We start from the raw sequence: 15,505 nt of genomic DNA, 5'->3' as shown, positions 1-15,505 counted from the left end.
AGGTTGCTGATTCACAAACAGCAATTAACTCTGATTCAGCAATTAACTCTGATTCAGGAATCATTTACTACACAGTCTCCATTAGACACATCTGTAAGTAAAACCCACAGACGATGATTCAAGACACCCCCCAGCTCTGCCCAATATAACACTGAATCACACACTGTTCTCCACTGTTCCCTGAAGCAATGGCAGGTTTAGCCGTCACCGTGGTAATTAGTTGATGAAGCACTTATGATACCATCCTCGCCACTCCACTCAACTATTGTCTGTACCGACATAACAACATGATGAAAGTCACTGATAATTATTGGAGACCACGGCCACTGTCTCAGCAGATGGCAACTTGGAATGACAAGACATGTTGGCTGAATTCAGTTGTCTCCTGCTGTTTGTCAAAATACTAAAGCATCTTCTGGCAGAGATTTCTCAGTGAAAAATAATTGTTCTTTTCAATCTCTTGAATGTCACTTAGTACTGTGTGGTGTTTCACTTGTGTTTTGAGGTGGTTGGATTAGACCAGGTAATATCAATGTCTGCTGCTAATTACTCTTGGATATTTCCTCAATAATATCAACATACAATAAAATATGACAATCAATTGTAAAATTCCACATTTATATAAAAATCTGACTTTGAAAAACAATAACATTTTGACAAAATTTCACAGAATAACATATTGAAACTTCTTACTAAAACATGTTTATAATACTTTATTTCATTTTTAGATTAAATTTAGTCTATATGTAAAACAACCTCTAGATTTTTTAATTTTCTTTTTACATTTTTTATTTCCCAAATACTTGTACATATCCACCAATAAGTGTCAAGAAAAAATAATGCTTTGCTTACAAAACGCACACATACTCCAGAATTAGAAGTAATTTGTGATAATCGATTACTTCATATGGTAACAATTTGATTTATCTTTAAGCATGTCACTGGCCAAGTGTGTCTGGAGACAACACAAACTCTGAACATCTGATCCAGAAACAGGAGCCCTGCTTCACTATAAGACCAACAATTCCCCACCCCTACCTCCAGGCGTCCCCGGGGTGGAGTGAGTAACCTGCATGGTCCGCCTGATTGCCCGGGGGAGGACAGGACATCCGGACACCTTGAGTGTGGGAGACGATGGTAATGGGCCAATTATCTCACCTGCATTAGTGTATCTCACCTTTCTATCGCAAGAATCTCCGCAATTTGTCACGCTTTGATCTTACGCATTCTTGGGTAATGTGGGATTGTGTGATAATAAAGTGGGAAATATTTAAGTCATTGTTCCATCTGCTTCATCAATATTAGAAAATGAGTCTACATATAATATTACAATATATCTATGGAGTCAATGGTAGAAAGTGTCAACAGTCATGTTGATCTCAGCTTTGAAATTCAACTATTTTCTGTACCGACATGAGGACAGATTGACAATTATGAAACAAGTGACTAAATTCATACTATGTTTTTTAATATGCAATAATATATATATGTAATATTGAATTGAATTTCTAATTTAAAAATTGTCATAAAAGTTATCACAAAAGACAGAACAAAAGGTTTGTTAATCTGTAATAATGAATGGATGTAATATTGAACCAAATTTCTAATTTAAAAATTGAAATAAAAGTTATAACAAAAGCAAATACAGCCAAATATTTCAAGACAAATATTGTTGGTCTGGTCCAACATAATTTATTAAAAGTTTTCCACATTATTACACAATCAGTGTAGACAGTAGGCATTTAGTAATAATAACGACATGATATTGAATTTTTATCCCGCCGGACAGACAACTACTCATAGAGGAATCATGAAGCCTGATTTTGAGAAGTCTGCCAAACTCCTGCACATGTACCATAGTCACGATAATAAGCAGCCAGGGTGCTTACAACAAGTTAAATATATTGTCGGAGTTCGAGAACAAATTTGGTCTAAACATCACAAAAACTTAGACTGTTGGTAGTAGTTACCAGGCAACTACCAACATTCCCCTCCCACACATCTGTGCTTCCTGTACAGAAATTTGTAAACAACACAAGTATTTACAGACTGTCATGTAAATTCTGAAGCTTTGTAGAGGGCGCTTATTAGCATTACTAAAGACTGGTGTAGAAGTTGCTTAGGGGGAGCTTATTGAAACAGGGGACTTTAATATAGCAATTTCTGTAAGCACATTTCATTTCAGGTAGGGAGAAGTTAAATTCTCATCACACATCAAATATGGAATAGTGGAGACGAAACTAACTGACCAGTATGGGGGAGAAACAATAAATACCATTTGCCAAAAACTAATCTTTCTTAAAAATATTAATAAATGAATCTGTAATCGCTTAACTGTAATTCCTACAAATCATATTACCTTACAAAATTAACAATTAGCAAACATTTTGATCGAAATAATTTAAAATCATATAAATATCCCTATCTAAGAATAATTTAAACATTGATATTGAAAAAACCCACGCTTCTCTGAGAATCACATTAAAAAGGTTCGCCATATAATCGCCAACAACAAAAACAGAACCGTTCCATTTAACATTAGTTGTGAAGCAGATAGTATGAAAGACAGCCAAGTAAACCTATCAGAACACAAGGGTAATGTATTTACCCGAGCCAGTTCATCAGGTAGAAACTGTTCACAACAGCAGGCTACTAACAGGCAAATTTATTTCAATTCTGGAGTCCATTGTAGAACTCAAGTTGAGCATGCTTTCCATTCCAAACACAATAACATTGTGGCTGAGACTAATACCTGTTACCCAACGTTTCCGTCAAGTGTTTGAAAATACCATCAAGAATCCTTTTGTTTCCCCGGCTGGATGGCACTAGTTGTTTGTCTATTTGATTGGGCAACAGCAAGCTGTCATGGTGTCGAAATTGACACTGCTTGTACAGTCGTATATTTCATTAGTGGTCGACAATACCAAACTGTTTCATCTGTCTGACTTAATGCACATACATTTAACTCAATTCATGTTTTTCTATTGGGAGAATTTCTGAAACTGGAAAAACTGTCAGGAATGAGTTTGTTTTTGAGATATTAGTTTATTTGACTCAAACATCTTTTAACGTGCATATTTCTGAATTATTGATACTTTAGCAAAACGTTCAATAAATTCTCTATCAGTATTCGCTGTATTAAATGACATGGTCCAATAACCACTGCGCTCTAAAAAGCACTCCTAATCAACTTCTAGACCAGACTGCAAGTAATTTTTTTAAGTTCCTGATGCTTTGTATGATCTGTCTGTGGTGATTCCGGATTAGAATAGGTCCTCAGCAACCTATGCTGGTCTCCCTGTGGTGATTCCGGGTTAGAATAGGTCCTCAGCAACCTATGCTGGTCTCCCTGTGGTGATTCCGGGGTTAGAATAGGTCCTCAGCAACCTATGCTTGTCTTCCTGTGGGGATTCTGGGTAAGATAGGTCCTCAGCAACCTATGCTGGTCTCCCTGTGGTGATTCCAGGTTAGAATAGGTCCCCAGCAACCTATGCTGGTCTCCCTGTGGTGATTCCGGGTTAGAATAGGTCCTCAGCAACCTATGCTGGTCTCCCTGTGGTGATTCCAGGGTTAGAATAGGTCCCCAGCAACCTATGCTTGTCTTCCTGTGGGGATTCTGGGTTAGATAGGTCCTCAGCAACCTATGCTGGTCTCCCTGTGGTGATTCCAGGTTAGAATAGGTCCCCAGCAACCTATGCTGGTCTCCCTGTGGTGATTCCAGGTTAGAATAGGTCCTCAGCAACCTATGCTGGTCTCCCTGTGGTGATTCCGGGGTTAGAATAGGTCCCCAGCAACCTATGCTTGTCTTCCTGTGGGGATTCTGGGTTAGAATAGGTCCTCAGCAACCTGGTAAGGAGTTGCAGTTGTACTTAAAAGAAGGATGTCAGCTCAAGGTAAGTAGTTACAGTTGTACTTAAAAGAAGGAAGTCAGCTCCTGGTGAGGAGTTACAGTTGTATACAGTCTGTACATATGCATTCTGTCAAGTCACAAAACAACTTCCTTTGTTAACTGCTCTTTGTGCCGGTGTATTAATCTAAAATGTCCTCCACTTGCAGGAGTCACCCTGAATAGTCCGTAATCCCAGTGAGCTAGTACACAATAATGTAAAGACTGTTACTTGTAAAGCAGGTAGGAGAACTAGTGTTCATTGTCTCTGTTCCCGACCAGTTTGTTAAACATTTTGACTGAATGTCTTTGTAGATATACAACCATGCACACACATAACACACATGCAGACAGAAGTAACACACATAACACACATGCAGACAGAAGTAACACAGATGAACACACAAACGCACACCCACACTGCAGCACAGCTGCATATCCCAAGACCTGAATATTTCACAACTGTCTAAACTCCCAGCTGGGATGGGTGGTTTAAAAAAATCGCAACTCGTGAATCAGACAAAAATATCACAGAAGATGCTTCAAATATACAACACAAATATACACCTTTATGTCATCATTCAAAATGATATCTTCATGGTACAGATCCGACTGATCGTTATTCTCGTCTTGAGCTCAGCTTCCCTCGTGTATATCACACACATTTCGAAAGCTGAGGAACTCAAAGCCTTAAGCCATTAACAAAGATGAGGAAATATTCCCTCCCCTAGGTGGTCATCATTTTCGAAAATCAACGGCGATACATGTCAGTATCTAAACAATTATTAACAATTTTGATATGGAAATCAAACACAAACATATGTTGGTTTTCAAAGGAATGTCTAATGGCCACGTGAGATGAGGGGAGGGGACGAGGCTAGAATGCATGTGTGTACATTACATGCATAGTCCCAGCAGGGGCAGGTCTACACCTCGCAGTCGAAAGTGAACCCGTGGATCGCACTTCTATCAAGTAACCTGGCGGATAATATTTGGCAGTTGTCTCAACAATAAGAGGGCATCCTTTTCCTTAATCTGCGGGATGGGGATTCGGTGAAGTCTACGCTCCACACACGAGACATTAGACTATATAATGTAGTGGTTGTTTTTGCTTCCCTGCCGAACCCAGCTGAGCTCAGCGGAGGATGTCCATCTGCCAGCCTGGTGTTAGAATGTTCCCCGAGTCGTGTATTCTCCAGTGCCAGGGAATGTCGGTGGAAGAGAACAGGACACGACAAGAACAAGAACAAGAGCAAGAGTGAACCTCGTACACACATTAAATGTCTGCCAAGAGGTTTTTATCTGCTGTAAATTGATTATCTAGATCATGTTTACCAACACGCCATTTGTTGCAATTAAAATCCAGCCAGCAATGTTCCTCAGCGCCACAAACAAGTTTATTGGCTGCAAATAGACATCAGCGCTGGAAGAAGCACCTCAATAATCCTTTAAAATCGTACTTAGAGACGTTTTTACCGTTCTAGTCAAAAGACTGATTTTTGTTTAACATCTTCCTTGTTTTCTTCTCAAAGTCATTTGTCTATTTGTGAGAATTATTTTTTTGGGTTTTTCAATTATATCTAGGTGTGTCGAAGAAACACTACATAATTGATTATCATTAATTATTTGAACTTAACTCACATTTATTGCTGGGAAAACAAATTACTATTTATAACCTAAACAGCTTCTTCTAATGAGACAGCTACTAATGAATATGAAGACTTTGGGGAAACATTACTTAAGATGGTGGCCATTGATTGGCTCAGTGGCTTAAATATTACTGGAATAAAATAACCATCACTTGCAACAGTATGTCACCTTAATGTGGGAAGAAAACAAAAAGTGACCCACATCACAGATGTGTAACCCTGCGTGTAATTCCAGGTTAAATGATCAATTTAATATCAAACAGCTATAAATATTACGCAGGTGATTTTGAATTAACACATTAAATATGACATTTTAAAAAAAAAATCATATTTCTTTTATCCTTGTACAAAGGTGATCTCCCCTTGAATATCCGGGTTAGAATCGGTCTTCAGCAGTCCATGCTTGTGGTAAGAGGTGGAGTTGATGCATGTCATCGTATCCCATACTCAACTTTACACATGAGTAAGGGTGAAACGATACAGCAAGGTCACGATATGATACGCATCATGATACATAGGTAACAATATGATACATATCGCGATACATATCTTGACTAAAAATATTTCGGAGCATGTTCTACTGGAAAAGCTAGCTGTAGACACATGTTTGTAGCTGCTATTTATAGTTATGAACTTGGAATGGAAACACATTTTGCGATATTTGACTGACAAAAAAGCCAGGGGTCATTAAACAAGTAGGAAGGGATGTACTTTAGCAAGTGTATCGTCTTGTATCGATACAGAAGAAAACGTATCGTGTATCGCTTCGTTGCATGAAAACTTATAATGCACAGTACAGGTCCTCTGATGTATCGTTTGACCCCTAATTACGAATTCCTGTTACATATTGTAAATCACTGTTCAAGAACAGAACACTCCATTTCCAGGGTGGAATACAAATATCACTGCCATCATGTCCAGCAATTGTGTCCATGCTGTTGTGATCAACTCTTGTTATAACATTTGTAATAATATTCATTTATAAGTGTAGTCGTGCTGGCCATGACACAGAAGAACTTACTACACGAAATGCTTTACAACAAGGGAGTTTAATTATGATGTACCGTATTCGACGTAATAAGCGCCCAGGGCGCTCTCAAAATTGGAAATAGGGGGCTCTTATTAGAATATTATTTTGGTGGAAAAAACAGAGTTGAAAGATAAATTTCATGGTTTATGCTGACGGCCTGAACTGTTTATATATGACAGATATATTTTTCAAGAATTTAATTGCCCATAATTAAGAGTGCGTATTATACACGAATAAATAAGTCTTGTGTACTTTGATCAATCGGAAGGGGTGCTAATTGGGATTGTTCACTTGCCAATATATATTAGCAAATATCGCCGTGGGCGCTTATTAGAGCGGGGCGCTTATTACGTCGAATACGGTATCCATGTCACCTGACACTTGAGATCTGGAAATCTATAGCTTGGGCTTGATGGTTGCCTCCTAAATGTTATTTTCCACTCTGCCCCTTTCAAAATCTTACTCCAATATCATGTATCTTACACCATGTGTCCACACATTTTAACTGCTTGTGGGACGAAGATATAATTTGGGTACATTTCGCAACAAAGGATAAAAAACAGGTTGTGTGTTTCCATATTAGACAACATGGCACCATGGACGTCCATGAAGACACACAGAACAGCTGAATTAAAGAGGCAGGGGGTATAAAATCTGACATTTTACAACCATCACTGACAACAGCCAAGTCTGTGTTGTTTCAGGCTAATTAGATCAAAGTATGTCCGGTGCATTTTAATTACTCCAGAAGAATCATGTTGAACTGATTAAGTCTCCAAAAGCATACATTACCAATATTCTTCAAGTGCTATTTTCACCTGCTGTGTTTGACAAGCAGTTGGTTACATGGTTAGTGAGTCAGTTTGGGTATAACGCCAACAGTTTGTATTGTGTGTCAACTTTATTGAAGTGCTGCTAGCAATACTCTGGTTATATCACAACAGGTGCTTGAGTCTGGGCCAGACAAACATGTGCTTGACACATTGAGCAGCCACCCCATGCAGTGGTGATTCCCAGATAGAATTGGTCCCCAGTAACCTCTGCTTGTCGACAGCGGCATCGGTCCGGGGCACCAACTGATGATTGATGTCACTGTATCCTGACTGCATGGAGTTGCATGCCTTTGCCATATCAGGATTTGATGATCACAAGTTAATCAGGAAAGACAAAAGTGGCTATGGATTTAGGTACTTTGACTAAAGTAATCCTGAGTATTTAAATCAATTATGGCAATATATGTTTGTGTTAAAACATCGTGAAAAATATAGATCGTCATTTTGATAATAGAACAATGAATAACTTGATGCAGTGTTGCAGTAATTGTTGCAACAACACATAGAACATGGACGTTGAGAGATTCAAATCCACACACAAGTGTGTTTACATTACAGCTCACATGTTTTTTTCTATTTTGGCTTTCCAAATTTAATTTGGTTTCATATCCATTTTGATATGTACTAAGAGATGATAAATATTTTGCAATTAATTGAAATAGCCACGAGTTTCAAAACAATATAGATTTCACAAGGTGTATGTCATGCATGTGAGTGAGTGAGTGAGTGTGTGTGTGTGTGTGTGTGTGTGAGTGTGTGTGCGTGTGTGCGTGCGTGCGTGCGTGTGCGTGTTTGCGCTCGTACTAGTCAGGATTAGTGAGTGAGTGAGTGAGTGAGTGAGTGCCCTAAGCAGATGCTTAGTGCAACCACAAGACTGGTATGTGCTGACGGGCGACTAAGTGATTTACGTTACTTCACCAGTATCTGAGTCAGATGACGACATGCAGGCCTGATATGGTAGGAGGGCGGTCGGGTAGTCTAGTGGTTAAAGCGTTTGCTCGTCACGCCAAAGACCCGGGTTCAATTCCAGACATGGGTATAATGTGTGAAGCCCATTTCTGGTTTCCCCTGCCGTGATATTGCTAGAATATTGCTAAAAGTGGCATAAAACCATATTCACACATTCACTGATATGGTAGGAAAGTCCAGTGACATTGAGTGAGTGATATTGTTTTAAGGCTCTAATGCCAGGCATTGGCTGATATAACCAAGAATCACCACGTATGTGCGGGCATGGAGCTTACAAACCAAGCATCAGGGTATATGGGATTCAAACCAGAGAGAGTTGTGGTGCCTTAGACCATTGGACCACCCATGCCCCCCTAAAGACTAGAAGCAGGATCAATACTGCCATACTGAAGCTCAAACCCCGACATGAGAACAACACCACTAAACACCAAACACTACCAGACAAATCAATGCTGGTCCCAGCATTGGCTCACATTAGATTTATTTGTACAAGAAATGCACAAACGCTTCAACAGAATAAATTCTGTTTATCTTCATCTTGGAGCAAACAAACATCTAAAATGCCGTGAGTTACAAGATTAACTTATTTGCTGTACAACATTGATATTGATCCTGTGGTTAATGCACAGGCAAGACTTGAGGCCACAGTCAATTAATTACACCTTGGGTGAGATGAACACGTTTGCCTTAGAGCAATTAACAGAAATACAAATAACTAGCAACGGGAGGCACTGAGAAAACAGGGGAGACAATTGGTGACTGACTGAACTGATTGCTCATGAAGGAGTGAAACAGTGCAAGATCTGTGTGAGTGGGAATATACATTTGCAAGCTTACAGAGAGCAGGTGAGTGTGTGAAAGATGGTGTTGTGAGTGAGTGAGTGGGAGAGTGAGTGAGTGAGTGAGTGAGCAAGATAGATTGGAGTGAATGAGCAAATGAGTGAGTGGGTGGTTAGGTGGGTGGGTGGTTGAGTGAGTGAGTGACTGGGACATGTAGTGAATTGGTCGGTGAGTGAGTGTGAGTGAGTGAGTGAGTGAGTGGGTGGGTGGGTGAGTGAGTGAGTGAGACAGAGCTAGATCAACCTTGAGCTGTTGCATGGCTGATGTAGTGTGGGTCTCTGAGGGTCTGGTTCAGTGCTCACACTATCAGTCTCTGGTTTGTCTGGTCCAGGGTTGTTCACATCCAACACTAATCCAGTAGTAATTACAAGCTGACTGCAGAGAAAAATCTGGCTCACTATTTGTGGAGTATGTTGTAAACAACAAACAAACCAAACCAGCTAGATCAAGATAACTCTCCCAGCACTCAAACATCGGCCCCAGATTAATGTACAACACTATGATTTCAGTATTGTAGATTTTTCACAATTCAGCAATGATTTCCTTTACATTAAATCTCAAGATGGCCATTTTACACCAGTCAATGGCTCGGCTGTTAAACACAATACACCACACCACTCTCACTTCACCTTGTTCCTTGAAGGCCAAGTATGGACTTGTACAGTTAAGAATTTGTCCACAATATGCAATTTAAAATTTAAACCTATCAATTATGTTAAAAATGAATAATTCATAAGTTAAAGATATGAGGGTAGGTGTGTGACCTGTGCCTCAGTTGGTACAATGTACACAGATTGTTATTATAACAAAGAAAAGAACTCCTCATTTAATGGAATCCTTTTTGCATGCTTGAGAAATTTCAAAATATTATTCTGCCCTGACAAACAGTTTGTAAATGGGCGAGGGCAGTTCTACAGACAAGATGTGATTACAGTCTCCACAGAGACCCTACACAGTACATGTTCAACAGGATGAGTCTCACTGCCTTTTTTCAGAAGTAATTTTAATACAGGGTTTACAAAACGATGAATATGAATGTACACTATGTATGAAGAGCCCTTGTTGAAACTTAATTAAATTTGTAGGTATGTATACCGCTGGATTATGTCAGAGAGTGCAAAGAAAGCAAATATATATTTATCAAACATATGATGCTGCTATCATATCAATGGCTGATTGTTTCACAATGCGTCCAGAAATATTTCACCCTATCATGGTGGCACACAGCTGATTGCTTCATGGTGCTTCCAGCAATATTTCACAATATCATGGTGGCATACAGCTGATTGCTTTACGTTGCTTCCAGCAATATTCCACCCTATCATGGTGGCATACAGCTGATTGCTACATGGTGCTTCATGGTGCTTCCAGCAATATTTCACCCTATCATGGTGGCACACAGCCGATTGCTTTACAATGCTTCCAGCAATATTTCACCCTATCATGGTGGCATACAGCTGATTGCTACATGGTGCTTCCAGCAATATTCCACCCTATCATGGTGGCACACAGCTGATTGCTTTACGTTGCTTCCAGCAATATTTCACCCTATCATGGTGGCATACAGCCGATTGCTACATGGTGCTTCCAGCAATATTTCACCCTATCATGGTGGCATACAGCTGATTGCTTTACGTTGCTTCCAGCAATATTTCACCCTATCATGGTGGCATACAGCTGATTGGTTTACGTTGCTTCCAGCAATATTTCACCCTATCATGGTGGCATACAGCCGACTGCTTCATGGTGCTTCCAGCAATATTTCACCCTATCATGGTGGCATACAGCTGATTGCTTTACGTTGCTTCCAGCAATATTTCACCCTATCATGGTGGCATACAGCTGATTGCTTCATGGTGCTTCCAGCAATATTTCACCTTATCATGGTGGCATACAGCTGATTGCTTTACGTTGCTTCCAGCAATATTTCACCCTATCATGGTGGCACACAGCCGATTGCTTCATGGTGCTTCCAGCAATATTTCACCCTATCATGGTTGCACACAGCCGACTGCTTCATGGTGCTTCCAGCAATATTCCACCCTATCATGGTTGCACACAGCCGATTGCTTCATGGTGCTTCCAGCAATATTTCACCCTATCAAGGCAGCACACAGCTGATTGCTTCATGTTGCTTCATGGTGCTTCCAGCAATATTTCACCCTATCATGGTGGCATACAGCCGATTGCTTCATGGTGCTTCCAGCAATATTCCACCCTATCATGGTTGCACACAGCCGATTGCTTCATGGTGCTTCCAGCAATATTTCACCCTATCAAGGCAGCACACAGCTGATTGCTTCATGTTGCTTCATGGTGCTTCCAGCAATATTTCACCTTATCATGGTGGCACACAGCTGATTGCTTCATGGTGCTTCCGGCAATATTTCACCCTATCATGGTTGCACACAGCCGACTGCTTCATGGTGCTTCCAGCAATATTTCACCCTATCATGGTTGCACACAGCTGATTGCTTCATGGTGCTTCCAGCAATATTTCACCCTATCATGGTTGCACACAGCCGACTGCTTCATGGTGCTTCCAGCAATATTTCACCTTATCATGGTGGCTGCCACAGCCGATTGCTTAACGATGCTTCCAGAAATATTTTAACCCCTATCATGGTGGGACACAGTTATTGTTTTATGATGCTTGAGTGAGAGTTATGCCTCCAACTGTAAATATCATTTTGAGAATATTTTTTTCGAATGAAAATAGAACCAATCAAATCTTAAAGCCCTTCAAAATAAAGTTGAAAGCAAGACACCTGCCACAATTCAGCTGCTTCCAATGACATCAATCAGAGATTATCCATCCACAATTGAGACCAAATATGATTTGAAGTTACCAGAGGTTATCTAAGGGCTTTGGTGTTATTTATAGGAGACAACCCAAACCATGTGTTCAAACTGTGATTTTTTAGATACATGATTGACAACATTTTCTCAACTAATCATATTATTATCATCATCACCATCATCATCATCATCTTCATCATCATCGGACCCGTTAAGATTCCGGGATAGAATAGGTCTTCAGCAACCCATGCTTGCCGTGAAAAGTGACTATGCTTGTCGTAAAAGGCGACTAACGGGATCGGGTGGTCAGGCTCGCTGACTTGGTTGATGCATGTCATCAATCCCAATTGCGTGGATCGATGCTCATGATATTAATCACTGGATTGTCTGGTCCAGACTTGATTATTTACAGACCGCCGTCATATAGCTGGAATATTGCTGAGTGCCGCGTTAAACAACAAACCAACCAACCAACCAACCAAATCATCATCATCATCATCATTATTATTATTATTATTTTCCAAGCAACACCTGTAATTCCCAACAAACTTGACTGGATCTCTTGCATTAACCTACAGCCAGGGAACTAACTCTGTCTTCCTCTCGGGGTGATCTGACACGTGGGAGTCATCATCCTCGCTTCCCTCTCCACCAGCACCACCTACGACCTCTCACGTGTTTTCCCTAATGGCTGATTGTTGGCACCTGTGCATGCATGCACATGCATTGTCGGTGTAAGCACATGCATCGTCATTGTCAGTCGTCATCCTCCGGCCTTACCATACAGATATCATGAAATGATATCACAAGAAGTCATGGGCGGAATGTTACTTCTATGTTGCACATATCGCTCACCTTAAAACACATTAGCCTTTAGATGAAGCAGGTAGTGCCACTCATTGGGACTCTATGTAAAGGGCACTGCTACTCCGTAGCAAGTCTACAGATATATCCTGTGTCAAAGGACAAACTCAAGGTGTCCCATGTTTAAAACTGTAAAAAACTATTTATTTGGATCGTCTGATATGAAAATTACTGCAATATAATGATGAGCTTGCCTTGAAGTTTGGTAAGTATGAACACGGAATTAAAATATGTAAAAAATATGCTTATTTGTCCCATTTCAGAAGCGTTTTTCAGAACATTAGGCTAAAATCAACCCTCCTATGTTAACCGGATCATAGCAGAGTGGCCATGTCAATCTGCAAAACAGCTTCTTTATTGAGCCTTGCAATATTTCTTTTGTATTCATATCGTTATATCTAAAACACACAAATGCTGCAGCAAGCTTTCAATCCCTAAAGGAAACAACTTCCTTTTCTGTAAACCAAACTGTTAGGTTCCGCTCAACTTCATTCACAAACATCTGGACAAGTCATACTAACCACTTGGGATAAAAGGGGTCAAAAGCTCCATGGTAATAACAATTAAACTACAAGTCCAAATCTGTAAAACCCCTAGCCTCTGTGCCCTAGATTTGGATCTTTTATACAGACTTGACAAAAATAATATTATTCAACGTCCATTTTGTTATTGAACAATTGACAACAAAAATGTACAAACAAGTCCGGCCACCTCAAGGTGTGAGAGTGGGTGATTACAAACTGCCCATGTTGACAGAGAGCCAATCAGGAACGCTCCCCTTCATACAGACATATTTTCAATGAAAACATCCCAACTTGCGTCTATAGAAATACGACAATATCGTACAACTGGAACAGGTTCTGTTCAACATTGTTGTCACCCATGCAGTGGAGCTGAGGAATATGAATGATTTGTTTACTTGGTGTTGTGGTATATAATATTTCTGGGATGAAATAAACTGATAATAGACCCCTAATTAATGTCCTGAGAGTTATATTTACACAGTCGTGAATGGATGAACAGATGTATTCCAAGCAGGGAATAACTTGTTATTACACACTTTTCACCAACATCCTGTTGGGCCAAACACTTGCATCAATGAGCAGCCTCTAAACTAGGTGATTCAGAAACTTGTTGTCATGACAACATGGCTGACAGCATGAGAGAACAGATTCCACCATCAAGACATCTTGCAAACAAACCACCAGCCAATCACAATTGATGATGGACAGGATGTTTAATGTGGAACGTCTTTAGTATACCTTTGTATATCAGAGCATAAACTGATGACAAGGAATTCGCCAATTTGATATTATATTATTTTATCTTTAAGAATACACCCATTAATCAAAGATTATTAAATGTAAAATGTAGCTACTTGCAAAAGAAATTATGAAAGAATGTTTCTACCTTGACCATAAAGACTCAAAATTAAATGAAAGATGCAGTGAGAGATGCATCTTTTAAGTGAACATCAGTCATGGTTGTGAGGAGAACATCAGTCATGGCTGTGAGGAGAACGTCAGTCATGGCTATGAGGAGAACGTCAGTCATGGCTGTGAGGAGAACGTCAGTCATGGCTTTGAGGAGAACATCAGTCATGGATTTGAAGAGAACGTCAGTCATGGCTTTGAAGAGAACGTCAGTCATGGCTTTGAGGAGAACGTCAGTCATGGCTTTGAGGAAAATGTCAGTCATGGCTGTGAGAACATCAGTCATGGCTTTGAGGAGAACGTCAGTCATGGCTTTGAAGAGAACATCAGTTATGGCTTTGAGGAGAACGTCAGTCATGGCTTTGAGGAAAACGTCAGTCATGGCTGTGAGGAGAACGTCAGTCATGGCTGTGAGGAGATCCTCAGTCATGGCTTTGAGGAGAATGTCAGTCATGGCTTTGAAGAGAATGTCAGTCATGGCCTTGAAGATAATGTCAGTCATGGCCTTGAAGAGAATATCAGTCATGGCCTTGAAGAGAATGCCAGTCATGGCTTTGAATGAAACGTCAGTCATGGCTTTGAAGAGAATGTCAGTCATGGCTTTGAAGAGAATGTCAGTCATGGCCTTGAAGAGAATGTCAGTCATGGTTTTGAAGAAAATGCCAGTCAGGGTTTTGAAGGAAACGTCAAACTTGACTTTGAGGAGAATGTTAGTCGTATCATGACATATCAAGAGATGGGTTTAAACACGACTTTGAGGAGAATGTCAGTCGTATCATGACATATCAAGAGATGGGTTTAAACACGACTTTGAGGAGAATGTCAGTTGTATCTTGACATATCAAGAGATGGGTTTAAACACGACTTTGAGGAGAATGTCAGTTGTATCTTGACTCGTGACATGCCACAGGTCCTACATGTTCACAAGACCTAATGGCAAGGCGATGTAGGTGACAGACTAAGGACTATCACCGGGGCAAAATCTCAGTTTCTAACAGATCCTGGCAAATCAAAGGGAGGCAATTCAGGCATATGAAAAATACAGGGTGCTCCTCTAAGAAATCCACCTTTCAGCCAACAACTCGATTATGGACATCCGCTCATCAGATTTATATTTAACAAAATTTCTAAAACTAGTTCTTAAAAAAACATCTTTTTATAAATTTCCATCATCGCCCACCCACTTCTTTCCAAGTTTGTGT

General features: G+C 40.1%; 1 protein-coding gene across 1 annotated transcript; it reads left to right on the top strand.

Moving 5' to 3' along the window:
* Nucleotides 1-3,880: 3,880 nt before the first annotated feature.
* Nucleotides 3,881-14,865, top strand: LOC125384129 (ring-infected erythrocyte surface antigen-like). Its single transcript, XM_048402560.1, has 3 exons — nucleotides 3,881-3,893; nucleotides 5,016-5,153; nucleotides 14,339-14,865. Exons 1-3 carry the CDS (start codon nucleotides 3,881-3,883, stop codon nucleotides 14,863-14,865), a joined length of 678 nt encoding a protein of 225 aa, XP_048258517.1.
* Nucleotides 14,866-15,505: the final 640 nt, after the last annotated feature.

This window comes from Haliotis rufescens, unplaced genomic scaffold (assembly GCF_023055435.1).
Source record: "Haliotis rufescens isolate VD_foot unplaced genomic scaffold, xgHalRufe1.0.p SCAF_27, whole genome shotgun sequence".
Classification (NCBI taxonomy): Eukaryota; Metazoa; Mollusca; class Gastropoda; order Lepetellida; family Haliotidae; genus Haliotis; species Haliotis rufescens.
The sequence above is the reverse complement of the archived record's forward strand: the minus strand, read 5'-3'. Positions and strand labels throughout refer to the sequence as shown.

Excerpts from the sequence above, each read along its gene's own strand:
- LOC125384129 (XM_048402560.1), top strand. Across the intron at positions 5,154-14,338 it reads CAAGAGCAAGAGTGAACCTC|TGAACATCAGTCATGGTTGT; the intron begins GTACACACATTA and ends GCATCTTTTAAG.